Genomic DNA, 26,701 nt, shown 5'->3' with positions numbered 1-26,701 from the left:
AGATGATTGGTGTGTCCTAATCTCATAACTAGACGAAACTACTATTGTAGTCACAGACCAATCTCATAAACTTTCTAGTCAAAAGCGATTACTTTTGTAGTTTCGTTGATAAATGGTTGTGGTCCTCGCTAAAATAATAAAGTCCAGTTACGTTCGTGCATTCATTTCCCACCTAAGTAGTGGGACGTAAATCGTCAACTCTAAAATTCAAAGCAAAACCTTAATATTAATGGCAAGTCTTAAAGCAGAGTTCACATGTGTTACAACGTTTCCCGCAAACCAGCGATCGGAAAAAAATAAGATGTTATTACTCAATATATCATTCTCCAAACCGGATAAATCAACATAACTATACAAATCAAATGACACTAAACTGTCAAATGATACGGTTCGAATACTAGTGGTCTCTCATGCTCACAAAGTGTTGACGATGTGGTGGTGATGTTGGATGAAGAATCAGTAAGAATGTTCCAAGGATCTCCTATGTTAATGATCTCCACGGCGTCATCATCTTCCTCGTTATGAAGTTGGATTTGTGAATTTCGAATCCTCTCCAATTCCGTTGAGACTTCTCTCATATTGGGACGTTTCTTGCCATTCAAGTTAAGACACCTCCTCGCGAGGTTTGCCACCGCAGTGACTTGTTCCATGTTGCAGTTATCATTGATTCGAGCGTCAATAATGCTGGAAAGCTTGGAATCTTTCATTGCAAGAATGAAATAAGTTGCCAAAGTTCTGTTTTCGTCAGACCTTAGAAAAGAAATCGGTTTCTCCCCTGTGATGAGCTCCACAAGCACAACTCCGAAGCTATACACATCGCTCTTGTCTGTAAATTGGCTTGATTGAAAATACTCCGGATCTACATAACCTACCGTACCTGCAACTACAGTTGTCAGATGCGTATGGTCTATGGTTACCGATCTTGAAGTTCCAAAGTCAGACACTTTGGCACGATATTTCTCGTCCAACATTATGTTTGTGGATTTGATGTCTCTGTGATAAATTGGAAATGATGCCGCTGAGTGGAGGTAGGAAAGGGCTCCCGCAATGTCTACAGCAATACGTAAACGCATTTCCCAAGTGGCCATTGTGTAATCATCAGACTCATCATCGTGATGGAGATGCTCGAAAAGGTTTCCATTAGGAATGAACTCGTACACCAAAATAGGAACGTCTGTTTCAAGGCAGCATCCCAAAAGCTTCACGATGTTTCTATGGTTGATCTGTGAAAGAATCACAACCTCATTAATGAACTCTTCCAGCTTGTCTTCATCCACAACTTTGGATTTTTTAACAGCTACTATTCTCCCATCGACGAGCATTCCCTTGTAGACGGTTCCTTGACCGCCCTGACCAAGCACACGGTTTACACTGAATTTTTCTGTGGCTTTCTCCAATTCTTTCGAGCTGAACACTCTTGTACTCTCAACGTTTCCTTCGTTGGAAAACAATTGTTGTTGCAACAATAGTCCTCCATTACGCTTAAAGAACCTCTTCTTCCGCTTCATCTCCCTTTGCTTTCTGATAAACTTATACAACCACCATGCTCCAATGGCTAAAACCAACAATCCAAAGCCTAGACTAATACCTACACATCTCAAAAGATACACATTATAAGCCAAATCCTTTTTCTTGGGTTTTCTATAAATGATAACATACATTGCATAGCCTGATGATCGGTAGCTTACCAAGAATGATGGCTAGTGTTTTGTCTTTTTTGGATGTACATCTTAAGTTTCCCGGGATATTCTTACAGTCAGAACCTTCCCCACAACGGTTGCGCCCTTCAGCTTTGGCTTCTTCACACTCATCAATATCTACATAAACAAAAATTGCATCAATGATTTATGCATGGAGCTTGCAGAAACTAATACAAAGTAATACCAGATAATATTAATTTACCTATACATCCACTCGAGAGATATGGGTTGCCTCTATAACCACTGTTACACATGCAGCTTCTATAGCTTCGCTCTAAATACTTACCATATCTACAAACGCAACTTTCATAGGTACTGTAACTCCAACCGCTATAACTGTCGACAATTGGATAGCAGACACCAGTATCAACGGACATATTGTGTAACGTATCTATGAACCAACCTAACTCCACCGTTGCATACCCCTTGTCATAAAACAACTCTGGCTCGGTTACATTTGAAGGAGAATATGCCTCGTCTGTCAAGAAAGCAACTCTGCATCCAACTGATTTCGTTGTGTTGCCATCAAGGCTCTCAATCTTGATGCCAATCTGTTGCAGACTGTCAGAGGGTATCTTCGCTTGGCAACATCTGTAGCCGTCGCAGCTTGTGTTCTGTCCTCTCTGGCCAAAGCCCACGTCACAGGTAGACTCGCATCCTCCAATCTGTGGCTTAACATCCGTCATCAAGGCCTTGTTATTACAACCAACTGCTACTAGAGTATTACGGCCGGTGAGGAAAAATGGGCTTCCGGTCACGTTCAAAGCCATGTTGACTTCTTCCGTATTGGAACAACCTAATGAAGTTACCGGATTCTTGATTCGGATTAGCCCAAAGGAATCGCCTGAGAACTCATCCGGGAGAGAGATAATCACCAGTTCTCTGTTGATACTTTTAAGAATGGGCACAGGGTTACGTGAGGTTCCGTTACAGATAACTTCATACCACTCATCTTTGTTGAGATAGCAATCTTTACCAATTCCAAAGGGATAAGGAATTGCTATTCCCCCGCAATGGCTTTGACAAGAACTTAGGATTGTAAGATCTTGTGCCGTTGCTGTATTCGAACCATGGATCAGCAGAACCAGTAGAAGAGAGAGCAAGTTAGATATGGAAAAGCTCTTTCTCCTCATTATGCTCTGTTTTTTTTTTTCTCTTTTTCTTTGTAGAGTATTCTATAAGATGCTAATGTTAATGTAAAATCATGTGTTATATAGTAATAAACTAACCGAATAAACTTCCTGGTTGTTGCCTATTTGGACCTCTGTACCTGCAAATGGCTGAAACTTCAAACAAGATTGCGTGGACGGACTATCCTGCTTCATAATTTGTATAATTCCAAAAAGTCTACATGCGTGGACGAACAAGATTAACTGCGTGGTCTCTGTCTTAATCTTTTTGTTATTGAAAAGTCTAATTGATGGGACAAGAAGCACACAAAAAAATTGATTAATTGAAAATGAAAGGGTGGAATAATAACTAGTCATAGTCCAATCTCATAAACGATCTAGTCAAGAGCGATTACTTTCGTTAATAAATGTTTCTGGTTCTTGCTAATATAGTATAGTCCTATTACGTTCTTGCATTCCCACATAAATCTTAGATTCCAACACAACTACTGGAACGTCAACTCTAAGTTAAGGAGCAATATCACCAGTTTTCAGAGAACATATATGGCGAGCAATGAAGCAGAGTACTAACAATAAGATTGAAGACCAAAGCAATAAGACGTTGCCACAAAATGTTTGTGTTTCAACGTAGCTGAACTCCACTAGGTTATATACATCACAACGTTTGCCATAAACCGAACAAAAAAAAAAAAGTTGTTTATTCAGTATAAAATTTTCCATATCGGATAAAACAACATAACATAAACAAATTGAATCACACCAAAATTTTGAATGTTATAGTTGATAGTCACAATGTTTCGACGATAAGACGATGTGGTGGTGATGTTGAATGAAGAATCAATAAGAACGTTCCAAGTATCTCCCATGTGATGATCTCCATGGCGTCATCACCTACTTGTGAATATCAATTCCGTTGAGACTTCTCTCATATTTCATATTTGGCCGTTTTTTCCCACTCAAGTTCAGACACTTCGTCGCCAGGTTTGCCACCGCAGTTTTCTGTGGCTTTCTCCAATTCTTTCGAGCTGGACACTCTTGTCTTCTTAACGTTGCCTTCGTTCGACATAAAGTTTTCTTGCAACAATAGTCCTCCATTAAGCTCAAGGAACTTCTTCCGCTTCATCTCCCTTTGCTTTCTGATAAACTTATACAAGCACCATGCTCCAATCGCTATAACCAACAAGCCAAAGCCTAGACAAATACCTACACAACTCAAAAGATACACATTAAACGCCAAATCCTTTTCCTTGGGTTTTCTATAAATGATGACATATTGGATAGCCGGTAGCTTACCAAGAATGATGGCTAGTGTTTTGCTTTTTTTGCGACAACTTAAGTTTCCCTGGATATTCTCACAGTCATACCCTTTCCCACAAGGGTTGCGTCCTTCAGCTTTGGCTTCTTCACACTCATCAATATCTACATAGACGAAAATTGCATCAATGATTCATGGAGCTTGCAGAAACTAATGCAAAGTGATACAAGATAATATTAATTTACCTATACATCCACTCGAGAGATATGGGTTGCCTCTGTAACCACCGTTACACATGCAGCTTCTATAGCTTCGCTCTAAATACTTACCATATCTACAAATGCAACTTTCATAGTTACTGTAACCCCAACCACTTGTACCCTCGATAATGGAATAGCAACTAGTATCAACGGACATATTGCGTAACCTATATATGAACCAACCTAACTCCACCGTTGAATATCCCTTGTCGTAAAACAACTCTGGTTCGGTTATATTTGAAGGAGAATATGCCTCGTTTGTCAAGAAAGCAACTCTGCATCCAGCTGATTTCGTTGTGTTACCACCAAGGCTCTCTATCTTGATGTCAATCTGTTGCAGACGGTCGGAGGGTATCTTCGCTTGGCAACATCTGTAGCCGTCGCAGCTTATGTTCTGTCCTCTCTGACCAGACCCCACGTCACAGGTAGACTCACATCCTCCAATATGTGACTTAACATCCGTCATCAAGACCTTGTTGTTACAACCAACTGCTACTAGAGTATTACGGCCGGTGAGGAAGAATGGCCTTCCAGTCACATTCAAAGCCAAGCTGAGTTGTTCCTTATTAGAACAACCTAATGAAGTTACCGGATTCTTGATTCTGATTAGCCCAAAGGAATTGCTTGACAACTCGTCCGGGAGAGAGATATCCACCAGCTCTTTGTTGATACTATTAAGAATCGGCACAGGTTTTCCAGAGGTTTGATTACAGATAACTTCATACCACTCGTTGTTGTTGAGATAGCAACCTTTACCTATGCCAAAGGGATAAGGAATTGCTATTCCCCCGCAGTGGCTTTGACAAGAACTCAAGATTGTGAAATCTTGAGCCGTTGCTGTAATCATACAGATCAGCAGAACCAGAAGAGAGAGCAGGTTAGATATGGAAAAGCTCTTTCTGCTCATTATGCTCTGTTTTTTCTTTCTTTATAGGATACTGAGTTATGTTATAAGATGCTAGAGCTAATATAAAATCATGTGTTATATAGTAAGTAACTCACCGAAGAAACCTTCACGGTTGCCTATTTGGACCACCTTGCCTGTAACGGTTGAAACTTCAAACAAGATTCGCGTGGACTATCCTGTTTCTTAATTTGTATAATTCCAAAAAGTCTATAAAGGTCTCTGTCTTACTTTGTTTATTCTTTAATAGTATAGTCTTCACTAATTGATGGGACAAGAAGCACAAAAAAAATGATTAATTGGAAATGAACAGTTTACAAAGCGTAGAACTGATTATAGTTATCAGGTAAATCCATCTTATTTTCACTTCTCATGCGTTCACACTAGTTTTCAAATCATCTACTTAAAAGATATAAATATACTACTTAATACAAAAACTCACAATCTACAGAGACTGACACTCTATATCACTTTGAGCTCTTTCAGCCATTCAGTATGGAGGGGACAGGGATCCGGTTTCCCTTCTGCAACCGCCTTCTCTGAGAGCGAATAAAACCAACCATTCCTCCATTTAAACTGCAGTATCAGAAAACTAGATGAGACACAAGATACTGGTGTACAAGCCAAGCAGTTAACAAGAGAGATCATGATGAATAAGTACCTCTTTAACAGCAGTCGGGAAATGAGAAACAGCTCGCGAGTAAGCGCATAGTCTCTCCACCATATTCTCTTCAAAGGTTAGGCCTTTCTCTGCAGCAGCAGCTGCTGCAAGTTCTTGAATGAGTCTCGACACCTGAACGTATAAATAATTAGAACTAGACAGCGATTTTTTCAATGCTAAAACGAAACTGAGGAATGGGATCTATGTACTTCATCTCTATGTTCTTTCTCCACCATGCCAACACTTGCACCTGGATGACGAGCTCCAACAAGCATAAATGCACAAATCCAAATGAGTTTCTCCAACATTTGCTTCTGAAAAGCTTCTTTGTCAAGTACCTAACCTCAGAAAATAACACATTTAGTTTATATATGCTGTTTCTGCTTTACCAATATAGAACAAATGATTTGCTTCTTGTATAACCTTGCAAGAGAGGCCACCAGATTCCAATCTTGCAGCTACCTCTGAAGCCCATTTCCCATAAGCAGCAGTTAAACCTTCTGGATTAGTGTCAGTCTTCCCATCCACTGGAGGCTCCCCGAGCTTTGACACAGCAAAATAGGCCAACACTTGGTCTGTATCACCCAAACCTTTGCTCTCAAACCACGGCTCCATGATTCCATTTTGGAAGAAGACCAAATCTGATTAATTTACACACAACATTTTTAGTATACCAAGTCACAAACTTATCATATTAGTTACACATCCAATCAAATTTGATAATGTGATCATTTGATCGTTCCAAATCCGGTTAAAATGTGGAACAATCGAACCCCTAGAACATCTAACAATTTTGGTTCAGTAAACGAATTCTAAAAGCGTACAAAAGTTTCTACCTTTCCATCTAGACTGAGGAGTAGCTTCAAGAACAGCATCGAGATCATCATTCCTAGTACAAACCAAAATAGGTCCTTCAAAATCAACCGGAACTACTTCTCCTCTCTTCACCAACAAATCCTCGCCATTACCCATTTCCTGTAACGCTCCCCCGACTCTTCCGCCACCGACAATCACGGCTGGAGCGAGCTTTGTAGCGGTTACAGCAGAGGCAACCATAGCCATTGGGACGACGAATCTCGCACTCGGAACAGAGGGTTTAAGAGATTCAGAGGGTCGGAAGAGAGAGAAACGAGCTGAAGCGGAGCAGGAAACAGCAAAAAGAGTACTGCTGGCTTTAGCCATTGTGAAAATAATGGGCTTCGACGACGATGTGGCCTCTCCTGATGACGATGGTTTTTAGGCTCTATCTTATCGCTTTTACGAAGATAAGACGGCACGACGTTTGAATATAAGAAAAGCAAACAGCAAGTTGTTGATACTGTTTAAGTGTTTGAAAGTTGAAACACAGTTCCCGCTGAGCCTCAATCCAATCATCAACCTTCAGTTTCCCGACAAAGGTAAACGACAAAAACTAATCAAATTCCCACTACAATACTATTTATTTAGTGACCGTTGGGTCCTTGTGAAATAGAGAAAAGGCAAAACACAAACACAGACATCTAAAAAAAACTTTGTGTTAAGACAAAGAAAAGAAAAGTCCATCTGTGTCTTTGGTTTTGTGCTCGCACAATCCCCAATGGCTTATTCAAATTCAAATGCAAACATTGTGGGACTTTTATAAAACGTTTCTTTCAGGTCAAACCTAACCCAACACCATTGTCAAACACCTATCTTCACTATAAAGATATAAACTTGGCTCCCAGAAAGCTCTAAACTTGAAAGCAACCCAGAAAGGGAAAGAAAAAAACATGGCTGATTCAAGAAAAGAGAATGAGTTGTTGGGCGAAAATAAGGAAAACGTGGACACTTTCTCATGTTCTGTCTCCGTTAAGAAAGGAGAGGATAAAGAGAATGTCTCGCCGGAGAAAAGCTCGACGTCTGTGGAAACTCGGAAACAAGATCGAGCTTTGAAGTCTCAATCGATGAAGGGCAATTCCGGGTTTCCTACGGAAGTTACAAATTTCAAGTCTCTCTCAACGGGTGGTCGAACTGCTCTGAAGCAGACATCGCTGCAAGCGTGTATGCAGATGAACAGTGATGTCGATAAGGGTAGTCTTGGAATGAAAACTTGGACTAGTGTTGATTCTGAGCATTCTAGTTCGTTGAAAGTGTGGGAGTTTTCGGATTCTGAAGCTGCCCCTGCTTCCTCTTGGTCTACTTTGCCCAATAGGTAAAAAACACCCCAGTTACCACAATTCTTATGCCTTTTTTGTGTCCTAAACATTTCTGAAACTATATATACAATTTGTTGAACAGGGCGTTGTTGTGCAAGACACTACCTTTGGATGTGGGTAGATGCACCTGTCTTATTGTAAAAGAACAATCACCAGAAGGCTTACGCGACGGATCTGTATATTCACTTTATACACATGTAAGTATACAGATATCTGATCTTATATGATGTTGTTTGAGAACTGAGAAGCAGTGATGTCAAAACTTTCTGATAACTTACAAGTGTTGGATGAAATATTTCAGGAAGGTCGGGGGCGAAAAGACCGGAAGCTGGCAATGGCTTACCATAGGAGGCGTAACGGGAAATCTGTATTTAGGGTGGCACAGAATGCCAAGGGATTGTTGTGCAGTTCGGATGAAAGTTATGTCGGTTCTATGACGGCTAATCTCATGGGTTCCAAGTACTACATATGGGATAAGGTCCTTGCTCATCCTATAATCACTCAACTCTGGTGTATTCTCTATGATTCTGCTCAAAGGTTTGGAATCCAAGCTGAATGTTTCTGGTCTTTTGATACCATTGCAGGGAGTTCGAGTGAGTCCTGTAGGTAAATTGATGAAGCCGCTTCTTTCGGTTGTAATGTGAGCTTTGGGAATTTGATGTATTGTGTCTTTTCACAATCACTCCCTCTTTACTGATGCTAATGCCAATGTTGGTTTCTGCAGATTTACACCCACCATAGCTACTTGGACAGGGAGCTACAGACGAATGAGAGCTATCCTACCAAAGCAGCAGCCAGTGCAGAAGAACAACAATAAGCAGGTAAAAATGCTTAGTCTTGAAACTTCTCTCCATCAATCTTGCATTCCCAAAACATAAGACTGTTAATACACATACGTTTGTATCTGTCCAACAGGTAAGTAAACTACCACTTGACTGGCTTGAGAATAAGGAAAAAGTTCAGAAGCTATGCTCAAAGATACCACATTACAACAAAGTAAGTCTCACAGGGCTTCATTGATACCATCTTCCATTTCCAGAAGCTTAAACTGATAGTTTTCCACTCTCTTTAGATCACCAAACAGCATGAGTTAGACTACAGAGACAGAGGAAGAACAGGACTGAGAATACAAAGCTCGGTGAAGAACTTTCAGCTCACACTCACGGTGCATTTCCATAACTTCTTTAAAGCTATTATTCAAAACCAAATCTCTCAAGAATCCTAAAACCTTGAGTAATTTTGGCATATAGGAAAATCCAAGGCAAACAATAATTCAAATGGGAAGAGTGGACAAAGCAAAATATGTAATCGATTTCAGGTACTTGCTCGAACCCGAATGAGATAAACAAATCATACGTTTAAGCCTAAACTCAAGGCTTCAAGAGATCAAAGATTTAGTGCATCATCATATAACAACCTTTGCTTTATCTGTTTTGCAGGTATCCATTTTCAGGCTACCAAGCATTCTGCATTTGCTTGGCTTCCATTGATTCCAAGCTTTGTTGTACTGTTTAATCATTAGACGAGTTCAATCTCTGAACATCCCTCCAATGATATCATCATCATCTGTATTCCTTTCTTTTCTACATAATCAATATTTCAATCTAAGTTTCACAAAACTACCTTAGTCCCTCTCAAATCAGATTCACCCACAAGGAAACTATTAAAAAAAAAGATTCAAACTTTATTATATAAAATTGTCACAAGAATGAATAATCGATGTGTCAATATTGATTTTCACAACCGAGATTCCAAAACTAAAAAAAAACAAAACTTATCAAATCCTTTCTTTCTTTAGATCTTATCAAAAGAAACACTTCTTTTAGCAACCATCTAACTCACTGTAGAAATCAGGCGTAAGAAACGAATCTAAACCACCGAAGATCACATCATCTTCCTCCGTCGTTAACTTGCCGGAGTTTTGACACCCAAAATACGTCTGTATATCTTCCGGGAAACTCCGGCGAGGCGGAACAATCTCCGGAGGCGTCGATGGTCCGATCACCTCTTCTGGATTCAAAGGTGACGACTTTAAGATCTTTGTTTTCCGATCATCGTTGTCCTCTGACGAAGATTGGCTCTGTGATGATAACTCCGGCTCGTGGTTTGTTGGGTTTATAAACGGGCTGAGATCAGACGGTGGGATCTCCTCCAGGGGTTGATTCGCGGCGTCGGTAAGGTTCTCCGGCGCCGGGAGTTTCAGATAACGGCTGATATCGAAGTTAGTAACGGCGTTAAGTCCACGGTACTCGATTGCTGCTATGTCATACGCTATGGCCGCTTCTTCTTGTGTAGCTACGCCAATACATCAAGGGGTGTAAATTGTCACAAACAAAACGATGAGTAGTTAAAGATAATTTTATGGACTTATTAATAATTACGTATTACCCCCCATACTATTATGTATTAACATTATGCTGTAATTTAATTATACTGTATTATTTTTTATTTTATTTTAAATGTACTTTTTTCCCCGTTGATATTGACAATATGGACACATAATAAATAGAATTAAATTGGCCAGTAAAATTGGATGAGCAACTTATAATTTAAACCAATAAATATTTTATGTAAATAAATATAAGAAAAAAATATAAAACTAAAATAATAAATAAATTGAAGGCTTGACTAAGTGGTTGGGTTTGGTGATCTATTTCCCAACCAACACAAGATCTGATTACGTGCATATCAACTCCTATTAAAAGACTTCTAAGTGAAAAAGTTTTGTTAGTACATAGTATTATGAAGACAGAATCCCACATACCATTATACAACTACTACCATCGGATTTAGTAACAAAATATATATATATTTCTCTTGAATTATTATGATTTAGCTATGTTTTGTGTTTAAAAAGAAATATAGATTACCGTAGGTTCCAAGATATAGATATTTGTTGCCAAACACTCTTCCAATTCGAGCTTCCCATCTCCCATTATGGTGATGCCTGCAAATCCATAATAACCAATTAACATTGGGAATTAGTATATTGAGATTGTTAATTCTCTAATAATAATCCTTATTTAAATATATATATATATATATATGTTTATTTTGGAGCATTCTAGCTTACTTTGCAACGCCTCTATATTTTGACACACCACGTGAAAACCCACTACTTTTCCTGTAAAAAAAATGTAATCCAAAAATAATTTATTAATTAATCAACTCTTTAGTTTGTTAACCAAAAAAAAATGAAGACAATTAGTTAATCACCAATCATTCAAAAGCAATAACTGATTTAATTATTTACCTTCTCAAAGATCCAATATACTCTTCCTTTGACTGGCTTTCCATTTCTTTGATGTCTTCTTCATAATTGCACAACTGTAATCACACACAAACACACAAAAAAGGATTAAAAAGAAGTTTAGCTAGATGTAAACACTCTTCTTATTTCTTTGTTTTAGGTAAGAAAGACTGTGAAGCAAACAAAAGATCATGTGAAAAGTAAGTAACTATATTAATCTAATATAATTAAGTGTATGTAATTAATATGGATTCCGAGAAAATTTACAGGGAAGTTCAAGATGGTGTCTCGTCCCCAATATTTCAATGCTGCTAAGTCGTAGGCACGTGCTGCTGCATCTTCTTCGTCATATGCACCTGTACAAACCATATTAATATAAACTTTAGTTTACAAATTTTTCTTTCTTTTCATTTACGTGTTAACAATATTATATTTACGTACATATTTTTTTTTTTACAATATGTCAATTGTTTTCTAATGTAAGCACTTTACAAAAAGCCAAATCGAAATAGTACTTTTTTTAGTAATCAGATCATTTGTTTGTTTTTTCACGCATATAACCTTTTTTTGTTTGAACCACCAAGTTGGCTTTATAAAGAACTCATTAAATAAAGGTTCTTAATTAATTTAATTTATTAGTGATTAGCCTCACTCACTAATAAAAAGTGTCTACCAATTTGAGAATGCAATTAGAAAACGCCATATGAAAAATGACCAAAACAAACTCACCTAAATATACTGCACGTGATGGAGTCAGCCAATATTCCCGGTCAGCATCGTCAGAGAAAAAAAAAAACATATTAACAACAAAAAAAAAGATATACAAAATAATAACAAAAAAAGATATGCAAATTAAATTTTCAAATCAAGAACAATAACAACGAACTCATTCCCCGGAGTAATCGGAGTCAAATTAAAAGATCGTAACGAATAAAAATCTATCTTTAATAACAACTCAAAAAATATGTATGTACGTATGATGTGTATAGAGACGACTGACCTTGTCTTCCTTTTTTGGTTTGAGTCTCGTTCCAACTATTCTTATCCCACAAATGTGCTTCGTACCTTCCAGTCCATCGATGCCTATATATAAATCGGGAAATATATATTTATGGTTAAAGCCTTAAAAGGAAAGGCAAAAAAACTGTGACGATGTTTTGAGTGTGTTATGATTTGTTATCATGAAAAAAAAAAAAAAAACCTTGTGACGCCTCTATGGACAGAGCTGCGTTGTGGAGGAGCTTCTCGTGGTTGCGATCGGCGTTTGCGTTTAGCTTTAATGACTACTGCTGGTCCTGCTGACTCATCGCTCTCAACTGAAGTCTTCTTGCTCTTCCGTGTGATCTCTTCCATTACCGGAGAAACTTCCACGGCGATGTGCATAAAAAGAAGAGAGAAAACAAGAAAGATGAGAGGAACTGATGATTGATCGGTGTGTTTTTTTTTTTTGTTTGTTAATATGAGGAGACTGACTATAAAGAGAAATGGTTGAGTATTTAAATTAAAAAAAAAAAAATTCGTTTATTTTTTTTTATTGTTAAGCTTTAAAAGATTTCCGTAGTTGCGGCCCTCTTTGTACTTGTGTAATTAGATTTCTCATTAATTAAAATTCCTAATCGCAATCAAAACCATTTGAACCTGAATTTAAGTGATTAGCAATTTTTATTATTTTTTATATAAATTTGAATCAATGTTTGAATTAAGAACAAATGAGGAATTGACATGTGGAGGTTTGGATCCGCTTAGCCAAAAATCTTGGAGAAAGTGGGCAAGCAAATTCAGAACTCCATAATTTCTCTACTTCTTGGTTGATCTACTTTTTGGTCGGGCCGTGAAAGATAAATAATGCAATATGGCTATATATTTAACAACCTTATATTATTTTACACTTTTTGTTCCATAAAATTTGATCTGTCCCTCGAAATATATGAATGAAAATGTAAAATATGCAAAATATTAGTACATGTTATGCATATGATAAATATGCAAAGACGTGTGTTTTCCTTGCAAGAAATAAGGCAATATACAGCCTTAAACCTCCATATTTTAATAAATGTTCGTATATGTATATGTTTCTCAACAAAAAGAGAATATGAACAGTTGAACATCATTACGAAATTATTAACATTTTTCTGATAAATCATGATATGTGAAATTAATACTAGTGTAGAATATGATTTTTTTCTTTCTTAGGTGTATAATAAATAGAAGTGATTTTTATGGGTGCGTCGCTTATATACGACAGTGTTTCTTATATATATTTTTTTAATTGAATAACAAGTTGTTATTTAATGTGTATGTTTATATACCTGCCCCTTAATTAGATGGGAGCAAATGTCAACAATTATGGTAAAAATTGTCTACAAGAGTCCAATCTAAAACGGGCCACATGATATTTTGCGTGTTAAGAAATACAATGAACTAGCAACTTAAGAGATACGCTTGACAAAGATATGTTTACAACCTGATGAGATTCTGAATTAATACACCCATACTAGTTGAAGTAGTATATGTCTATACTATATGAATACAAATTATGTTTTACGAATAGATAAGTCTAGTTTTTGTATCAATATTACGATCAAATCATAAGTAAAACCTTTTTTTGGAAGTGTTCCACATATTTAAGATCGTCCCCTACTCTACCTACTATCAAATCTACATTGATCTTACATATTCAACCAATGAACTTGAAAATATTACACTTTTTTACATTTATGTGATGCATTTCGTTTATATCAAATTAAACACATGTAATCAAACGATAGTACCATGCAACTCATAGAAGATAGTCGAAATTTTTAGTGCTATTGAATTTTTTTATATTATATAATCTTGTTTTACATTGTCTACAAACTTGAAACCAAATTTGTGTGACGCGTGAGATATATGACTAAATGCAAGCTGTGGTCACCTTTTCGGGTAAACCATTTTTTACGGCGTTGGTCCATGTTTCAGAGTTTGCACTTGGCAGCATTTAACCATTTTATGTGAAAAGGCCGTGACATAACTGAGACCTTGTCAGCCAATAACCACACGCCACATCATCCGACAGAGTCTGGTCATGGTAGATGTCAAGTACAGTCAACACTGTGATTGGCATCGTGTACTATAGTATTGCATAGAATATACAAATCTGTTTTTCGCAACTTGAAAATCTAGGTTTCAACAGGCACAAAATAGGAGAACTTTCTCAATCCTTTTTATTTTTGTTAGATTTCTAAATTTTAACGGTTGTCGGCAACTACAAAACGAATATGAGGACAAAAATAAACGAATATGTGGATACAGAAGCTTCTCATTTGCATTTTACCAAAGTATGTTTGGAAAGAGTGTCTCTCCAGTCTGTGATCGTTGGTTGACGTTAGTTGTTTGCAAATTTTGAACACTTGATTCTATGTGGAAAATAAGAAACTCTGTTCAAGCTAACAAAAAACCTTGCCCTATTGTTGTCTCTCAATCTAGCAATCAAGTCAAAACACAAAAAGAAACTCATTCTGCAGATACAGAGCGATTGACCTATTCTAGGCTAGCTTCAAATTCTTGTGTTTCCTGAGAAAAATCATCAAGCTCAAGGAGACAATTTGTCCAACAATGTAGCCTCCTATAGCTCCATAACACACACATATCGGCCACTCCTGTTTAGAAGAATGATATAAGGTTTAGTTTTATGTATTTAATCACCACTTGATTCTTGCAATAACCGCGATCATGACCAAGAACAAGAACCAAGGTCTTGACTGTATATTGAGGTAAATAGATATTACCTGCCATGGCCTTTCCCAGTCAAGTGGCATAGGCCAAGCTCCAAACCATCCTCCAATAATTGCTCCATATGCTGGAATCAAGATCATATATTCTATATTCCCGGTTGGTCTAAAAGAAAACAGAAAGATGGATTAACAATAGATATTGTGTAAAATTAACATACAAGGTAATATCAACAACTTACTTTAGTGAAGCGAAGACACGATGTCAATTTGTCCATGATGCACCAAAAACAGCAGTCGCTGGTACAACCTGTGAAAATCAAAGACCATCAAAAGGATTGTTCCAAAGCAGGCATAGAAACTAAAGCAGGGAACTAACCGTGAAAACAGACATTAGAAAGGACCAGTGAATTGTTTTTGGTAGAGATCTGCATAAGATGAAAGGTAATTACTCATGTCAGCAGTTGAAACTCAGGAGACCGTTAAGTAGAAGTGTGATCACAATCACCACCAAGGAGTCTCATTTGTAATCTGGACAGCTGAAAAGTCCAGATTATTTACAAACAGCATTTCCAAAAAAAAAGAAAGAAATCAAAAAGATTAAGAGAAACAAGATATTGATGAAACATACTGCAGCCCAATAGGTGCACCCAAAGAAACAGCTCCCAAAGCATTTATGATAGCCCCTATTAAACACAACAAAACACACAAGTTTAAAGAATTCACAATCAAATGGATATTGAGAATTAAGAAGATGAAAGCATAATAAGAAGCTAATACTCAATTCACATCTTCAGGTCAAGATTAACACTTTTTGAAGTTTCAAGTGAAACTCATTCAGCAAATAAAGAATGTAGTGAGCTATCATATAATAAGCTGAAAAAAACCAAAATTACTAACCGGAAATTAGTCCTAGTATGCTTCGCCCAACAGCTCTAAAGTACTGGAAAGCAATATGAGGAAATCATTCAGAGAGTCAAACACACAGGAATCCAAATCTACCCTATTTGAAATCAAAAACGACGCAATCGAGCTAAATGAGAAAGTCAGCTTCTTTGAATCACAGCTACACTCACCGAGCACTTCTCTGGGTTTCTTCTGAACAAGCTGTAGATGATTACCACGATCGGGAACTCAATAATCTGAAAAATTAACATCAAAACAAGGCTAATTTAGCTGAAACTGCGCACACACACACACACACAAACAAGGTTGTGTAAAAGAAAGTTTTAGTACCCATAGGAGACGCAGAGTGAGAGATGGGTCAGAGATGAGATCGACGGAGTACTTTTCACCGACCACCCAGAATCCGACGGCTAGAAATAACCCAGTAATCAAATAAACAAAAAAAGCCCCCAAAGCTGATATCGACTCACCAATGGAGGTCTCTGTCTTCTTCTTCTTCTTCCCTTCTTTCATAGCTTTCCCCTTCTTCCTCTTCGACGAAATCAGAACGAGTAAGTGAAGAAGAAGACGAAGCTAAAATTACTGAAATATCCTCCATTACTTACTCTTAAGCTCACATTGGGCCTTTTCTTCTATAAATGGGCCCAAAATTTTACACTTTATGGGCTTTCTTAAACCCACTAAATTTTAAAGCGGTGGCCGGAGATAAAATAAGTAAGTGCCGGCGAAATCCAGAAGTATCTGGTAGTTAAGCGCGAGTTCTCCATGTTTCCACAGTCCCGTGAGAGCTTATCTCTCGAAATGTCTCGTTTCTCTCCTCGGATTCGTATATATAGCTGCTTCCATCGATTCAGATTACCTCATCAAGCAAATAAACAAACAACAGAGAAATCCAAATCCCTAGGTTTCTACTAATTCAGCGAAATCTCCAATTTTACTGAAGCTTAAATTTAGTAACAATGGCGACTAAATCAGAAAAGGCTATTGGCATCGATCTCGGCACTACATACAGCTGTGTCGGAGTTTGGATGAACGATCGTGTGGAGATCATACCTAACGATCAAGGAAACCGTACGACGCCGTCGTACGTCGCCTTCACTGACACCGAGCGGATGATCGGAGACGCGGCGAAGAATCAAGTAGCGTTGAACCCTCAGAACACTGTTTTCGATGCGAAACGTCTCATCGGGAGGAGATTCTCTGATCCTTCTGTTCAGAGTGATATGGTACACTGGCCGTTCAAGGTTGTTTCCGGTCCCGGAGATAAACCGATGATCGTCGTCTCGTACAAGAACGAAGAGAAGCAGTTTTCTCCTGAGGAGATATCTTCTATGGTGTTGGTGAAGATGAAGGAAGTCGCTGAGTCCTTCCTTGGTCACTCTGTTAAAAACGCTGTTGTGACTGTTCCGGCGTACTTTAATGACTCGCAGAGACAGGCGACGAAGGACGCCGGAGCTATTTCTGGGCTTAATGTGTTACGGATTATTAATGAGCCGACTGCTGCAGCTATAGCTTATGGTTTGGATAAGAAGGGTACGAAGACTGGTGAGAGGAATGTTTTGATTTTCGATCTCGGTGGTGGAACGTTTGATGTTTCGCTGTTGACGATTGAAGAAGGTGTCTTTGAAGTGAAAGCTACTGCTGGAGATACTCATCTTGGTGGTGAAGACTTTGACAACAGACTTGTGAATCATTTCGTTGCGGAGTTCAGGAGGAAACACAAGAAGGATATTGGTGGGAATGCGAGGGCACTTAGGAGGTTGAGGACGGCTTGTGAGAGAGCAAAGAGAACGCTTTCTTCCACTGCTCAGACGACTATTGAGATTGATTCCTTGCACGAGGGTGTTGACTTTTACGCGACGATTTCGCGTGCTAGGTTTGAGGAGATGAACATGGATTTGTTCAGGAAATGTATGGATCCTGTTGAGAAAGTTCTTAAAGACGCCAAGCTTGACAAGGCACGTGTGCACGAGGTGGTTCTAGTCGGAGGATCTACGAGGATTCCGAAAATTCAACAGCTTTTGCAAGATTTCTTTAACGGGAAGGAGCTATGCAAGAGCATTAACCCTGATGAAGCCGTTGCATATGGAGCTGCGGTTCAGGCTGCGATCCTGACTGGTGAAGGGAGTGACAAGGTCCAAGATCTTTTGCTTCTTGATGTTGCTCCTTTAAGCCTTGGACTGGAGACAGCAGGTGGGGTGATGACTGTGCTAATTCCGAGGAACACGACGGTTCCTTGTAAGAGGGAGCAAGTGTTCTCCACGTATGCGGACAATCAGCCAGGCGTTCTGATCCAAGTCTATGAAGGAGAACGCGCGAGGACCAAAGACAACAACCTCCTAGGAACGTTTGAGCTCAAGGGCATTCCTCCTGCCCCACGTGGAGTTCCTCAAATCAATGTTTGCTTTGACATTGATGCGAATGGGATCTTGAATGTGTCGGCGGAGGACAAAACCGCTGGTGTAAAGAACCAGATCACGATCACAAACGATAAAGGAAGGCTAAGTAAAGAAGAGATTGAAAAGATGGTGCAAGACGCTGAGAAGTATAAAGCTGAGGATGAGCAAGTGAAGAAGAAGGTCGAGGCCAAGAACTCGCTGGAGAACTATGCTTACAACATGAGAAACACTATTAAGGATGAGAAACTCGCCCAGAAGCTAGATCAAGAGGATAAGCAGAAGATAGAGAAGGCAATTGATGAGACAATCGAATGGATTGAAGGTAACCAACTGGCGGTAGTTGATGAGTTCGAGTATAAGTTGAAAGAGTTAGAGGGTATTTGCAACCCAATCATCTCAAAGATGTATCAGGGTGGAGCTGGTGCTGGAGGTCCAACAGGGGGTATGCCAACAGATGGTGACTTCGGTGGTTCCAGCAGTGCTGGAGGTCCAAAGATCGAAGAGGTGGATTAAAGCGTGTGCAAGATTGCAGAGTGCAAGGAAAGACATAAGAGTGGTTATGCGCCAGTGAAGTTTCTTTTTATTGTGTGAGAGTTTTAAGAGTGTCCTGCTAGGGAGAGCAGTGAATGTAATATATTTGTATGCTTTACACGTTTCAGTATTTTGAGTAATAAGAGAAAGTTGCTTTCTATTTCTCAAGAGTGTGCCTAGTATTACATTGACATATCCATAAAAATTTTGTCCAGTCTTTGTTGCATAAACACAACTCTCTATGAACGTGTTCAATGAGCTCTTATCTAACACATGTGCTTAAGAAAGTGTGTAGATAACGATGAATTTCGTTTGCTTGTTGCATATGTCTTTCTCCTGAAAAAGAGTCAGAACTGATCTTTGAACTTTAAAGTGATAAAGAAAAGTATATTTGATCCCTAACTTGTCACTTCAGAACACGTTCTGTCTTGGCCCCACGCCCACCCACACACATATATATACACACTGTTTAGCTTCATAAAAGTCACATCTCAAATCCACAAAGCTCAGACAGGCAATGGGGAGAGGATCTGTTGCATTGTTATTCCTTTTCCTCTTCTTTCTCTGCTTCCCCTTCACATCAGATTCCCAGAAAGTCAATCCATCGACGAGCTTACTCAACCAAGAACACGCCCATGGTGCTCTATTTTAAGCATATATTATGTTTATATGACCGGAGAAGTTGAGCATCATTATCTCATGTTTGTTCCTTTTATAGCAGAAGTTACTACAATCAAAGACATAACAGGAGAACAAGATGACAAGAGCATCGACATCTTCCGCGCAGGGAAAGGAAGTCATGGAGTTACAGGTGGAAAAGGCGGAGGCCGAAAAGCAACTCCAAGAAAGGGTAATGCCAGCATGGACCATCGGCCACAGTTGTTCTTCTCGGCTGCCTCTGTTCTATTTACTGGTTTAATAATGTTTTCATTAACTTCTTTCGACATGTCATTAAGATTCTGTTGTGCCTAAACAAATATCTTAACCTGAGAGTGGAACATATGTACTGAATATTGTAAACTTTGAAATATATTGGAACGGATATGGAGTAACAACTGTATAGTACTTATTAACTAAGAGTGGGTATATACAACCAAACCTATAATAAAGGACCACGAGAAAGATGTTTTCCTACGCACCATAACAAAAAGGGTTTCGTTTGCACTGATTGAAAGTGGAAACCATTGTTACATATCTACAGGTCAACCAAGAACACAATTCAATTCCCACAACAAAATTAATGGCTGAGAGAGAGAAGAGCTCATTTCTTCTGCTGAGCTTTTCACTTAGTACTTGAAACTCAAAAGAAACCTCTTCCCAAAACCAGTAGACAGAACACGAAAACTTAGTCCATCAAGAACGCTCCGCTGCAATACCTGATTCAATCCCAGCACCTTAGTTTTCAGAAAAATCATGAATTTGTTTCCAAGGCCGAGTACATAGTTTAGTAGCAATACCTGTTGCTGAATCTATCAACAGCGTCTGCGGTTTCAAGAAGAGTGTCGCTGCCTTTCTCCAAAGCTATATAAAGCTCTTTACCTCTGGTCACACGGGTGATTACCCACGCGTTGTTCTTAGCTCTGATGCATATTTCCATGTCTTTCTCCTGCCTTTTCGCACGGCTTTTTTCTAAATCCACTTCTTCTCTAAGCTTGTTTAGTGCAAGTAGAGACTCCTGCGTTTATCAAAATTCACACACTTATGAGTCCAAGGTAGTAGTAATTTCAGCTAGTAAATCTTAACAAGTGAAAGACGTTACCTTTTTAAGTGTTGCAACTTTTCCTGAAGGAGAAGCTCTGGAAACTTCCATGTCATTATCAACTACTAAGTAACGGTAACCCTTGATATGGTAAGCATTCTCACCGCCCCACCCTCTTGAAATATTCTCTTCAATTTTCAAAATTCTCAGTGATGCCTGGAAAAGAGATATTGGGTAATATATTAGAAGATGCCAGAAAAGATATTCACCATGAAAGATGGATGGGTGATGTGCTAACATCTTCAATAACTTGCTGTTTCACGGCTGAGACGTTTAAATCTCCATTGACAATGGCAATTGTAGGCATGAGAAGAAGTAAGGTGAGACTTTTATGCTGATAAGCAAGGAGATACACTCTTTCTTGTGTTCGCTGAAGCCAGATTGTAGGGATGGCAGAATCAGGGGAACCGCCAGTCTCTACACCCCAAATATCGGTTAATAGAAACCCATCTTTCCCTTTTGTCCACTTATCATTCTGTAGTGGCCTAATAACATGATGCATGTTATTACCATTTCCTGAGGGTAGGGAATCAATTGAGCCAAAGGGTGCCAAAGTGGATCTATTAGAGATTTCAGATGAGCCAGGCCCCTTACGTAGATATGACCAAGAATTCGCATCAGAGGATAAAGCTTTTGAGGTCAACCTCATTACAGCAAATGTAAATAAGTTGACGGTATCATCAGCTGAGAGAGTTGTTGAAACCAACAGATCTTGAAATAAGATCATAGAGTGGCATCTTAAGCTCCCAGCAGATGAATCTAGTACTTGAACAAGAGACTGTATATCCAAAAATTGATTGTCAAACAACAAAATATTATGTTTGTAATAAGTAGTCCAATAGATTTGGAGAAGCAAACCTGAACTTCAAGTGCAGTGTCCCTTGCTAAAGTAAGCATCTGAACAGTTCCACGCTCTCTCAAAGTTTCTCGGAAAGTTGGTAGCTCAAGTTTCTTCCCAACAAAAAGATCTGCCCGAAAAAGAAAACCTTTGCATCAGACACACGAACCAACTTGAGCATAATGCGGGTTTGCACAAATCCAAAGGAAGGCATTCGACATAGCAACTTCAGCATTATACCACAGCAGCAGAATTCCGAGCGAGACAGCTTTTGAAATGCTGACAATTAGCGACATAAAATGTATTGAAGATGGAAACAAGAATGAAAAGGAAAACACTGGAAATTTTATGTGCTAGATTTTGTGAGAATCACTTACTGCTTAGATAATCTGTGAAGAACGGGTACAACTGTGATCGGGTAAGCTCTCCTGTTGGTTCTTTCTCGATTAATGCCCTAATTGACCCGTGAAACATCACAAAGAGTGAGTGCACTTCCTTAAGCACTCTCCTTAATGCATCAATCCTCCATATTGCCCCTGTCTCCTTATTTTTCTCCACAACCTGCCACTGTCTAGATCAGATCTTGTTCACTGACATTACTAAGACACATCCGGTGCATCGTTCATAAAAAATCCTGTGCTATAACAAGTAAAAGTAAGACATTGTCTTACCATAACCATCCAGATATCGGGTTCAGGCTCATAGAAAACATGAGAATGTCTTTCTGCTTCTATAACCTCACAAGCTGCCTCCGGAGAGAAAAGTCTGCATTTATTAGTCACAACAAGCCTCAAAAGATGAACAAGATTCACACAGACTATTGATTAAGGAGCTTGATCTATCAACCATTTTTATCGAAAAAAGATCATAAATGCAACCAATTCACGAACACCAGTAATGAAAAGAAAAAAAAACTAGTAAAAGGGAAGAATCAGCAGAAGCTAACCTAGTAAAAGTAATAAGCCCTTCACTGAGCCCTATAACTGATAACTGCGTGGATAAGTCTAACTCAGCAGGATAAAAGAACAAAATCTTGTCTAGCTCTTGTCCTTCGGTTTGACCTCTCCTCAGATCAAACACGCAAAGTCGAAGACTTTCATCACCAGAGCTCATGGACACCATTTTCCGGTAGCTTCTACGAGCTCATTAACACCCTAACATACAAATGCAAAGAAAACGCTTCAGAAATTCCCAAGTAATTTCAAGGTTTTCAAAGCCTGCATTGGTGATTGAACTAACGGCACTCAAACCTAAAACAATGTTCCTAATAGGAAGACCAAAGAACTCATCTACCGAGAAGATAAAAATTACTATTTTAGGGCTCTAAAAGAGACGAATTTGGAAAATTTACTACCTTTGAGGACGAATTCAAAGAGCGAAGTCCCAGTGATTAGTACTCAATCTTCGGGTATAGCGATCGTAGACAGATTCACGAAGAACAACAAAAAATAAGTTAATTTCAAAATTTGGTGGAAAGCTCAAATTTTTCAAAAACACAAACTCCACACAGGGATCAGAATTTGATCGATTGAGCTGAGATCAGTTGAAATTTGGCGACAAGGAGGATAAGGGAAGAAGAAGAAGAGGAAGCAAGCAGGTGGACAAGCTAACCGCCACTGAAAAAAAAATTCGCAGGAGAAAAACGGGTCGGGTTATCAAAAGAATCGGGTCAATATCTGAAACGGGTTAACCGAATATTTTTTCAAGATTCTCAACAGCTGACGTCATCTCAATCAGTTTTTGTCTCTTTTACTCTATCACTCGGTTAATGATTTTTTAACATTAAATTATGAGGAGTGATAATGATAAATGACAACATTAATGATCTAAACAGTAAGATTTGATGATATTATACTACTACTACAAATCAGTGGGTAGTTAGAGGTAACCCGGTAAATTAACTACTGTACTATAAGTCGGTCGGTTAGCATTCCGGTTTAACCCTCAAAGTAGTCTCTCTCATATCATTTCACCACCACAACTCACACGACTCATTGAAAAGCTTTTTTTTTTTTTTTTTTTTTCCTGCGTGTGTTTTTGTCTCCATCGCTCTTTTGTTTTCCGACATAAAGAAAAACAATATCCGACGAACCAACCATTCGGTGTTTTGCTTACAAGAAGCTTCGATCGATCTCTTAGGTTTTTTTTTCTTCTTCGTTTGGTGTTATGAATCTCTCTATTTTATTTTCATTGGTTTAAGCTTGAGTGATGAAACCAGTCTCCGTGTCAGAGGTAAAATTCACATACATCTGCTAGGTTTTTTTTTTTTTTTTTGGGGTTTTCCTCGCTTCTTACCGATTGAAATGATTCTGGGGTTTGTTTTGTTTCCAATCTGTAGCTGTTTGATCCGGTGGCTGGTAAGCTATTACGGCGTTTCTAGCTCTGGTATGTCTTTGTGGTGGTTCGTTTGCTTCTGAGTTTCGAAATTTTTTCTATCACTTATCGGAATCTGAGATTAGTTTATTGTTTTCTGGTCACAGTTGGCTTGGATAGAGTAAGAACAACGACGAGATCACCCTTGATTTTAACTGGTATTTGTTATTTAGCTTCCTATGTTTTGAATAGCTTGCAGTGTATTTGGTTATTTTTGCAATTCGGTATCTGAATCTAAGTATCTGTTTTTTTTTAGATTGTTTATGTTGTTGATTTGTGTGATTGTTTGGCATTTTTCAGTTTTTTTGAATTGTCAACAATGTCTGAACTAAAAGAGCGGCTGCTTCCTCCAAGACCTGCTTCAGCTATGAACCTCAGAGATACTGCTGTATCTCGCCCTTCTGCATCTGGAAGAGCGCCCCTTCTCGGAGTTGATGTCTTGGGTTTGAAGAAGCGTGGACAAGGCCTACGGTCTTGGATCCGTGTTGATACTTCTGGCAATACTCAGGTCATGGAGGTTGACAAGTTCACTATGATGCGCAGATGTGATTTGCCCGCCCGTGATTTAAGGCTGCTTGATCCCTTATTTGTGTATCCCTCAACTATCCTCGGCCGTGAAAAGGCTATTGTCGTCAACTTAGAGCAAATTCGTTGTATTATTACTGCTGACGAAGTTCTGCTCCTCAATTCCCTTGACAACTACGTGCTGCGTTATGTTGTTGAGTTGCAGCAGAGGCTGAAGACTAGTGCTGTTGGTGAGCTGTGGCAGGAGGAAAATTCCCAGTTGAGTAGGCGAAGGAGCAGGAGTTTTGACAATGCTTTTGAGAATTCATCCCCTGATTATTTACCTTTCGAGTTTAGAGCTCTTGAAATTGCCCTTGAAGCTGCTTGTACCTTTCTGGACTCTCAGGTTAGTAACAGTTTAGCTTAAACTTTGATCTCCCCTTACTAATGCTAGGCTTGATTTTTACTTATACACACTAAGTTGGTTAAATTTTATCTTTCTTTTATAGGCTTCAGAGTTGGAGATTGAGGCATACCCGTTGTTAGATGAGCTTACCTCAAAGATCAGTACACTAAACTTGGAGCGTGTACGTAGATTAAAAAGCAGGCTTGTAGCACTGACAAGAAGAGTTCAGAAGGTTCGGGATGAGATCGAGCAGCTAATGGATGATGATGGAGATATGGCAGAAATGTATCTAACAGAGAAGAAGAAGAGAATGGAAGGATCTTTGTACGGTGACCAATCCATAATGGGTTACAGGTCAAATGATGGTCTATCTGTTTCTGCACCAGTTTCTCCTGTTTCTTCTCCACCTGATTCCCGAAGACTTGATAAAAGCTTGAGCATTGCGAGGAGCCGGCATGACAGTGCAAGGAGCTCAGAAGGCGTCCAGGAGAACATAGAAGAGCTAGAGATGTTGCTGGAAGCTTATTTTGTTGTCATTGATAGCACTCTAAACAAATTGACATCGGTACTTTAACGCCTCCTCTCTATTTTACTTTCTGTAGTTCTTTGTTATGAAGCTCTAATCATCGGTATCCATCTCTTAACTTGACAGTTGAAGGAGTACATTGATGACACTGAGGATTTCATTAACATTCAACTGGTAATACCTCAAAATTCAACCTTTTCCATTCAGTTTGAGAAACCATAAGAGCCTGCTGACAAAAGTCTTTGATTTTGTGCAGGATAATGTGCGGAATCAGCTGATCCAGTTTGAGTTGCTTCTTACGACTGCAACATTTGTTGTAGCCATATTTGGGGTCGTAGCTGGGATCTTTGGGATGAACTTTGAGATAGACTTCTTCAACCAGCCAGGTGCATTCAGATGGGTACTCATAATCACTGGAGTATGTGGCTTTGTTATTTTTTCGGCATTCGTCTGGTTCTTCAAGTATAGGAGACTCATGCCTCTATAAGAAGAGAGAGAGAGACATGAATGTGACCACCTCCATCAGAAAAGTAGACATAAACTTCAATTGTTATGTTGCTTACACAGATTAATGATTTGTTTCCTTTTCACAATGGAATCTTCAGCATTTTTATCATAGGGGTTGTCAATCCAAATGTGATAGAATCTTTGATCTTTTTATTTAGAAACGGATAAGCAAACATTGTGCGTCAAACAATTCAAGAAAATGGGAATGACTTTGGTATCTAAACCACAAAACCTCAGAGATCTTAAACTGAGTTTTTTAAACATGTGTAGCAGTGACTCAATACTTCAAGACAGACTACTTGTTAGATGATGAAGACGATGAGAGACGTGCTTTTCGAGCTTTATCAGCCTTGTCCATGTAATCTTGGTGAGATTGATGCTTTGCCCCTGCAAGAAACCAAAGAAGTTCAAGGATTTAGCCTAAACAGAGTAAACCCTATGAGTTGTAACCAAAATCAGATGAAACGATATACAGATTCAATGTGATCCATTTTCAGAAATACTGAGATACCATATATTCAGTGTTATCTAGCAGCCAAGCCTATAACATGATTATAACATCTTCTTTCGAAACCCAGGATCCACAAGAACTACTGATTCATCTTTGCATATACAAATATTATTAAAAGATAGAGAGTCGAGATCGGACCTTGAGTCATCAAATACCAAGGAACTCCGAAAATGAGCGAGACGATTCCGATCCCAACGATGACGTGTTTCTTTTCACCACTGTAAACGTAATGTTCCATTTTAGCTCTGAATCCTCCGCCTCCGGCCATACTCGCCGCAGCACCGCCATTGGTTTTCGTCTCGTTTCCCATCCTCAGATTTCGATTTAACTTTTACTTACCCACCCACCAGTCAACAGGGTTGGTTTATCAATCCAAGAATTAAAGTATGAGTGGTAA

General features: G+C 38.8%; 11 protein-coding genes across 18 annotated transcripts; 4 read left to right on the top strand and 7 right to left on the bottom strand.

Annotated features, from left to right (window-relative positions):
- Nucleotides 1-206: 206 nt before the first annotated feature.
- On the bottom strand, nucleotides 207-2,893 carry LOC104755925 (wall-associated receptor kinase-like 22). The gene is made up of 3 exons (XM_010478410.2): nucleotides 1,903-2,893; nucleotides 1,689-1,817; nucleotides 207-1,588 (listed from the first exon to the last, which is right to left on the bottom strand). The coding sequence occupies exons 1-3, from the start codon at nucleotides 2,831-2,833 to the stop codon at nucleotides 369-371; spliced, it is 2,280 nt and encodes a 759-aa protein (XP_010476712.2). The 5' UTR covers nucleotides 2,834-2,893; the 3' UTR covers nucleotides 207-368.
- A 617-nt stretch (nucleotides 2,894-3,510) lies between these two features.
- On the bottom strand, nucleotides 3,511-5,506 carry LOC104755924 (wall-associated receptor kinase-like 22). 4 transcript variants are annotated; one of them, XM_087497234.1, is made up of 5 exons: nucleotides 5,348-5,482; nucleotides 4,529-5,182; nucleotides 4,331-4,419; nucleotides 4,124-4,249; nucleotides 3,511-4,033 (listed from the first exon to the last, which is right to left on the bottom strand). In XM_087497234.1, the coding sequence occupies exons 2-5, from the start codon at nucleotides 4,624-4,626 to the stop codon at nucleotides 3,756-3,758; spliced, it is 591 nt and encodes a 196-aa protein (XP_087353360.1). In that variant the 5' UTR covers nucleotides 4,627-5,182; nucleotides 5,348-5,482; the 3' UTR covers nucleotides 3,511-3,755. The 4 variants fall into 4 exon arrangements, 3 of the variants coding, with proteins under 3 accessions (XP_087353360.1, XP_087353359.1, XP_010476711.2); XR_015587681.1 differs by lacking the exon at nucleotides 5,348-5,482 and having other exon boundaries at nucleotides 4,529-5,316; XM_087497233.1 differs by having other exon boundaries at nucleotides 4,331-5,182; nucleotides 5,348-5,506.
- A 21-nt stretch (nucleotides 5,507-5,527) lies between these two features.
- LOC104755923 (uncharacterized) lies at nucleotides 5,528-7,202 on the bottom strand. The gene is made up of 5 exons (XM_010478407.3): nucleotides 6,747-7,202; nucleotides 6,334-6,551; nucleotides 6,120-6,248; nucleotides 5,911-6,042; nucleotides 5,528-5,825 (listed from the first exon to the last, which is right to left on the bottom strand). Exons 1-5 carry the CDS (start codon nucleotides 7,090-7,092, stop codon nucleotides 5,712-5,714), a joined length of 939 nt encoding a protein of 312 aa, XP_010476709.1. The 5' UTR covers nucleotides 7,093-7,202; the 3' UTR covers nucleotides 5,528-5,711.
- A 177-nt stretch (nucleotides 7,203-7,379) lies between these two features.
- On the top strand, nucleotides 7,380-9,703 carry LOC104755921 (tubby-like protein 8). 2 transcript variants are annotated; one of them, XM_010478405.3, is made up of 9 exons: nucleotides 7,380-8,080; nucleotides 8,167-8,281; nucleotides 8,386-8,562; nucleotides 8,669-8,724; nucleotides 8,809-8,905; nucleotides 9,000-9,080; nucleotides 9,157-9,249; nucleotides 9,335-9,402; nucleotides 9,524-9,703. In XM_010478405.3, exons 1-9 carry the CDS (start codon nucleotides 7,659-7,661, stop codon nucleotides 9,597-9,599), a joined length of 1,185 nt encoding a protein of 394 aa, XP_010476707.1. In that variant the 5' UTR covers nucleotides 7,380-7,658; the 3' UTR covers nucleotides 9,600-9,703. The 2 variants fall into 2 exon arrangements, 1 of the variants encoding a protein (XP_010476707.1); XR_015587683.1 differs by having other exon boundaries at nucleotides 7,539-8,080; nucleotides 8,669-8,690.
- A 44-nt stretch (nucleotides 9,704-9,747) lies between these two features.
- On the bottom strand, nucleotides 9,748-12,893 carry LOC104755922 (AP2-like ethylene-responsive transcription factor At1g16060). 2 transcript variants are annotated; one of them, XM_010478406.3, is made up of 8 exons: nucleotides 12,536-12,893; nucleotides 12,335-12,417; nucleotides 12,064-12,072; nucleotides 11,602-11,690; nucleotides 11,338-11,411; nucleotides 11,158-11,208; nucleotides 10,955-11,031; nucleotides 9,748-10,379 (listed from the first exon to the last, which is right to left on the bottom strand). In XM_010478406.3, exons 1-8 carry the CDS (start codon nucleotides 12,715-12,717, stop codon nucleotides 9,907-9,909), a joined length of 1,038 nt encoding a protein of 345 aa, XP_010476708.1. In that variant the 5' UTR covers nucleotides 12,718-12,893; the 3' UTR covers nucleotides 9,748-9,906. The 2 variants fall into 2 exon arrangements, with proteins under 2 accessions (XP_010476708.1, XP_087353361.1); XM_087497235.1 differs by lacking the exon at nucleotides 12,064-12,072 and having other exon boundaries at nucleotides 12,331-12,417; nucleotides 12,536-12,880.
- Nucleotides 12,894-14,702: 1,809 nt separating this feature from the next.
- LOC104755919 (uncharacterized) lies at nucleotides 14,703-17,755 on the bottom strand. Of its 2 annotated transcripts, XM_010478404.3 has the most exons (8): nucleotides 16,281-17,755; nucleotides 16,121-16,186; nucleotides 15,945-15,987; nucleotides 15,676-15,730; nucleotides 15,424-15,472; nucleotides 15,287-15,354; nucleotides 15,102-15,210; nucleotides 14,703-14,972 (listed from the first exon to the last, which is right to left on the bottom strand). In XM_010478404.3, exons 1-6 carry the CDS (start codon nucleotides 16,461-16,463, stop codon nucleotides 15,310-15,312), a joined length of 441 nt encoding a protein of 146 aa, XP_010476706.2. In that variant the 5' UTR covers nucleotides 16,464-17,755; the 3' UTR covers nucleotides 14,703-14,972; nucleotides 15,102-15,210; nucleotides 15,287-15,309. The 2 variants fall into 2 exon arrangements, with proteins under 2 accessions (XP_010476706.2, XP_087353358.1); XM_087497232.1 differs by lacking the exon at nucleotides 15,945-15,987 and having other exon boundaries at nucleotides 16,281-16,535.
- LOC104755918 (heat shock 70 kDa protein 5) lies at nucleotides 16,910-19,048 on the top strand. Its single transcript, XM_010478403.3, has one exon. It carries the CDS (start codon nucleotides 16,910-16,912, stop codon nucleotides 18,860-18,862), a length of 1,953 nt encoding a protein of 650 aa, XP_010476705.1. The 3' UTR covers nucleotides 18,863-19,048.
- Nucleotides 19,049-19,276: 228 nt separating this feature from the next.
- LOC104755916 (uncharacterized) lies at nucleotides 19,277-19,932 on the top strand. Its single transcript, XM_019238686.2, has 2 exons — nucleotides 19,277-19,518; nucleotides 19,599-19,932. The coding sequence occupies exons 1-2, from the start codon at nucleotides 19,398-19,400 to the stop codon at nucleotides 19,850-19,852; spliced, it is 375 nt and encodes a 124-aa protein (XP_019094231.1). The 5' UTR covers nucleotides 19,277-19,397; the 3' UTR covers nucleotides 19,853-19,932.
- LOC104755917 (vacuolar fusion protein CCZ1 homolog A) lies at nucleotides 19,892-23,294 on the bottom strand. Of its 2 annotated transcripts, XM_010478401.3 has the most exons (10): nucleotides 22,832-23,294; nucleotides 22,424-22,631; nucleotides 22,149-22,242; nucleotides 21,855-22,038; nucleotides 21,718-21,756; nucleotides 21,498-21,607; nucleotides 20,878-21,417; nucleotides 20,640-20,795; nucleotides 20,338-20,555; nucleotides 19,892-20,256 (listed from the first exon to the last, which is right to left on the bottom strand). In XM_010478401.3, the coding sequence occupies exons 2-10, from the start codon at nucleotides 22,597-22,599 to the stop codon at nucleotides 20,226-20,228; spliced, it is 1,548 nt and encodes a 515-aa protein (XP_010476703.2). In that variant the 5' UTR covers nucleotides 22,600-22,631; nucleotides 22,832-23,294; the 3' UTR covers nucleotides 19,892-20,225. The 2 variants fall into 2 exon arrangements, with proteins under 2 accessions (XP_010476703.2, XP_010476704.2); XM_010478402.3 differs by lacking the exon at nucleotides 21,718-21,756 and having other exon boundaries at nucleotides 22,832-23,236.
- A 52-nt stretch (nucleotides 23,295-23,346) lies between these two features.
- Nucleotides 23,347-25,902, top strand: LOC104755915 (magnesium transporter MRS2-1). Its single transcript, XM_010478400.3, has 7 exons — nucleotides 23,347-23,709; nucleotides 23,816-23,862; nucleotides 23,958-24,008; nucleotides 24,151-24,760; nucleotides 24,864-25,325; nucleotides 25,413-25,460; nucleotides 25,543-25,902. The coding sequence occupies exons 4-7, from the start codon at nucleotides 24,170-24,172 to the stop codon at nucleotides 25,771-25,773; spliced, it is 1,332 nt and encodes a 443-aa protein (XP_010476702.1). The 5' UTR covers nucleotides 23,347-23,709; nucleotides 23,816-23,862; nucleotides 23,958-24,008; nucleotides 24,151-24,169; the 3' UTR covers nucleotides 25,774-25,902.
- A 21-nt stretch (nucleotides 25,903-25,923) lies between these two features.
- Nucleotides 25,924-26,665, bottom strand: LOC104755914 (uncharacterized). Its single transcript, XM_010478399.3, has 2 exons — nucleotides 26,443-26,665; nucleotides 25,924-26,180 (listed from the first exon to the last, which is right to left on the bottom strand). The coding sequence occupies exons 1-2, from the start codon at nucleotides 26,612-26,614 to the stop codon at nucleotides 26,089-26,091; spliced, it is 264 nt and encodes an 87-aa protein (XP_010476701.1). The 5' UTR covers nucleotides 26,615-26,665; the 3' UTR covers nucleotides 25,924-26,088.
- Between the last annotated feature and the right edge of the window lie 36 nt (nucleotides 26,666-26,701).

This window comes from Camelina sativa, chromosome 17 (genome assembly GCF_030686135.1).
Source record: "Camelina sativa cultivar CO46 ecotype springtype chromosome 17, ASM3068613v1".
Taxonomy (NCBI): Eukaryota; Viridiplantae; Streptophyta; class Magnoliopsida; order Brassicales; family Brassicaceae; genus Camelina; species Camelina sativa.
The sequence above is the reverse complement of the archived record's forward strand: the minus strand, read 5'-3'. Positions and strand labels throughout refer to the sequence as shown.

Excerpts from the sequence above, each read along its gene's own strand:
- LOC104755919 (XM_010478404.3), bottom strand. The coding sequence starts at position 16,463 with ATGAAAGAAGGGAAGAAGAAGAAGAAGACAGAGACCTCCATTGGTGAG. Across the intron at positions 15,731-15,944 it reads CATACTAGGACTAATTTCCG|GGGCTATCATAAATGCTTTG; the intron begins GTTAGTAATTTT and ends TGTGTTTAATAG. Across the intron at positions 15,473-15,675 it reads GGTGCACCTATTGGGCTGCA|ATCTCTACCAAAAACAATTC; the intron begins GTATGTTTCATC and ends CATCTTATGCAG.
- LOC104755917 (XM_010478401.3), bottom strand. The coding sequence starts at position 22,599 with ATGGTGTCCATGAGCTCTGGTGATGAAAGTCTTCGACTTTGCGTGTTT. Across the intron at positions 20,796-20,877 it reads AACAGCAAGTTATTGAAGAT|GCATCACTGAGAATTTTGAA; the intron begins GTTAGCACATCA and ends TCTCTTTTCCAG. Across the intron at positions 20,556-20,639 it reads AAGTTGCAACACTTAAAAAG|GAGTCTCTACTTGCACTAAA; the intron begins GTAACGTCTTTC and ends TGATAAACGCAG.
- LOC104755915 (XM_010478400.3), top strand. The coding sequence starts at position 24,170 with ATGTCTGAACTAAAAGAGCGGCTGCTTCCTCCAAGACCTGCTTCAGCT. Across the intron at positions 25,326-25,412 it reads CTCTAAACAAATTGACATCG|TTGAAGGAGTACATTGATGA; the intron begins GTACTTTAACGC and ends TTAACTTGACAG. Across the intron at positions 25,461-25,542 it reads ATTTCATTAACATTCAACTG|GATAATGTGCGGAATCAGCT; the intron begins GTAATACCTCAA and ends GATTTTGTGCAG.
- LOC104755921 (XM_010478405.3), top strand. The coding sequence starts at position 7,659 with ATGGCTGATTCAAGAAAAGAGAATGAGTTGTTGGGCGAAAATAAGGAA. Across the intron at positions 8,725-8,808 it reads CCGCTTCTTTCGGTTGTAAT|ATTTACACCCACCATAGCTA; the intron begins GTGAGCTTTGGG and ends TGGTTTCTGCAG. Across the intron at positions 8,906-8,999 it reads AGAAGAACAACAATAAGCAG|GTAAGTAAACTACCACTTGA; the intron begins GTAAAAATGCTT and ends TCTGTCCAACAG.
- LOC104755916 (XM_019238686.2), top strand. The coding sequence starts at position 19,398 with ATGGGGAGAGGATCTGTTGCATTGTTATTCCTTTTCCTCTTCTTTCTC. Across the intron at positions 19,519-19,598 it reads CAACCAAGAACACGCCCATG|CAGAAGTTACTACAATCAAA; the intron begins GTGCTCTATTTT and ends TTCCTTTTATAG.
- LOC104755925 (XM_010478410.2), bottom strand. The coding sequence starts at position 2,833 with ATGAGGAGAAAGAGCTTTTCCATATCTAACTTGCTCTCTCTTCTACTG. Across the intron at positions 1,818-1,902 it reads TCTCTCGAGTGGATGTATAG|ATATTGATGAGTGTGAAGAA; the intron begins GTAAATTAATAT and ends TTGTTTATGTAG. Across the intron at positions 1,589-1,688 it reads AACACTAGCCATCATTCTTG|GTATTAGTCTAGGCTTTGGA; the intron begins GTAAGCTACCGA and ends TGAGATGTGTAG.
- LOC104755923 (XM_010478407.3), bottom strand. The coding sequence starts at position 7,092 with ATGGCTAAAGCCAGCAGTACTCTTTTTGCTGTTTCCTGCTCCGCTTCA. Across the intron at positions 6,552-6,746 it reads TCCTCAGTCTAGATGGAAAG|ATTTGGTCTTCTTCCAAAAT; the intron begins GTAGAAACTTTT and ends TAAATTAATCAG. Across the intron at positions 6,043-6,119 it reads AGAAAGAACATAGAGATGAA|GTGTCGAGACTCATTCAAGA; the intron begins GTACATAGATCC and ends TTATACGTTCAG.
- LOC104755922 (XM_010478406.3), bottom strand. The coding sequence starts at position 12,717 with ATGCACATCGCCGTGGAAGTTTCTCCGGTAATGGAAGAGATCACACGG. Across the intron at positions 11,032-11,157 it reads AAATATAGAGGCGTTGCAAA|GCATCACCATAATGGGAGAT; the intron begins GTAAGCTAGAAT and ends ATGGATTTGCAG. Across the intron at positions 10,380-10,954 it reads TCTATATCTTGGAACCTACG|CTACACAAGAAGAAGCGGCC; the intron begins GTAATCTATATT and ends GTATTGGCGTAG.
- LOC104755914 (XM_010478399.3), bottom strand. The coding sequence starts at position 26,614 with ATGGGAAACGAGACGAAAACCAATGGCGGTGCTGCGGCGAGTATGGCC. Across the intron at positions 26,181-26,442 it reads TTGGTATTTGATGACTCAAG|GGGCAAAGCATCAATCTCAC; the intron begins GTCCGATCTCGA and ends GGTTTCTTGCAG.
- LOC104755918 (XM_010478403.3), top strand. The coding sequence starts at position 16,910 with ATGGCGACTAAATCAGAAAAGGCTATTGGCATCGATCTCGGCACTACA.
- LOC104755924 (XM_010478409.3), bottom strand. The coding sequence starts at position 5,252 with ATGAGCAGAAAGAGCTTTTCCATATCTAACCTGCTCTCTCTTCTGGTT. Across the intron at positions 4,250-4,330 it reads TCTCTCGAGTGGATGTATAG|ATATTGATGAGTGTGAAGAA; the intron begins GTAAATTAATAT and ends TCGTCTATGTAG. Across the intron at positions 4,034-4,123 it reads AACACTAGCCATCATTCTTG|GTATTTGTCTAGGCTTTGGC; the intron begins GTAAGCTACCGG and ends TGAGTTGTGTAG.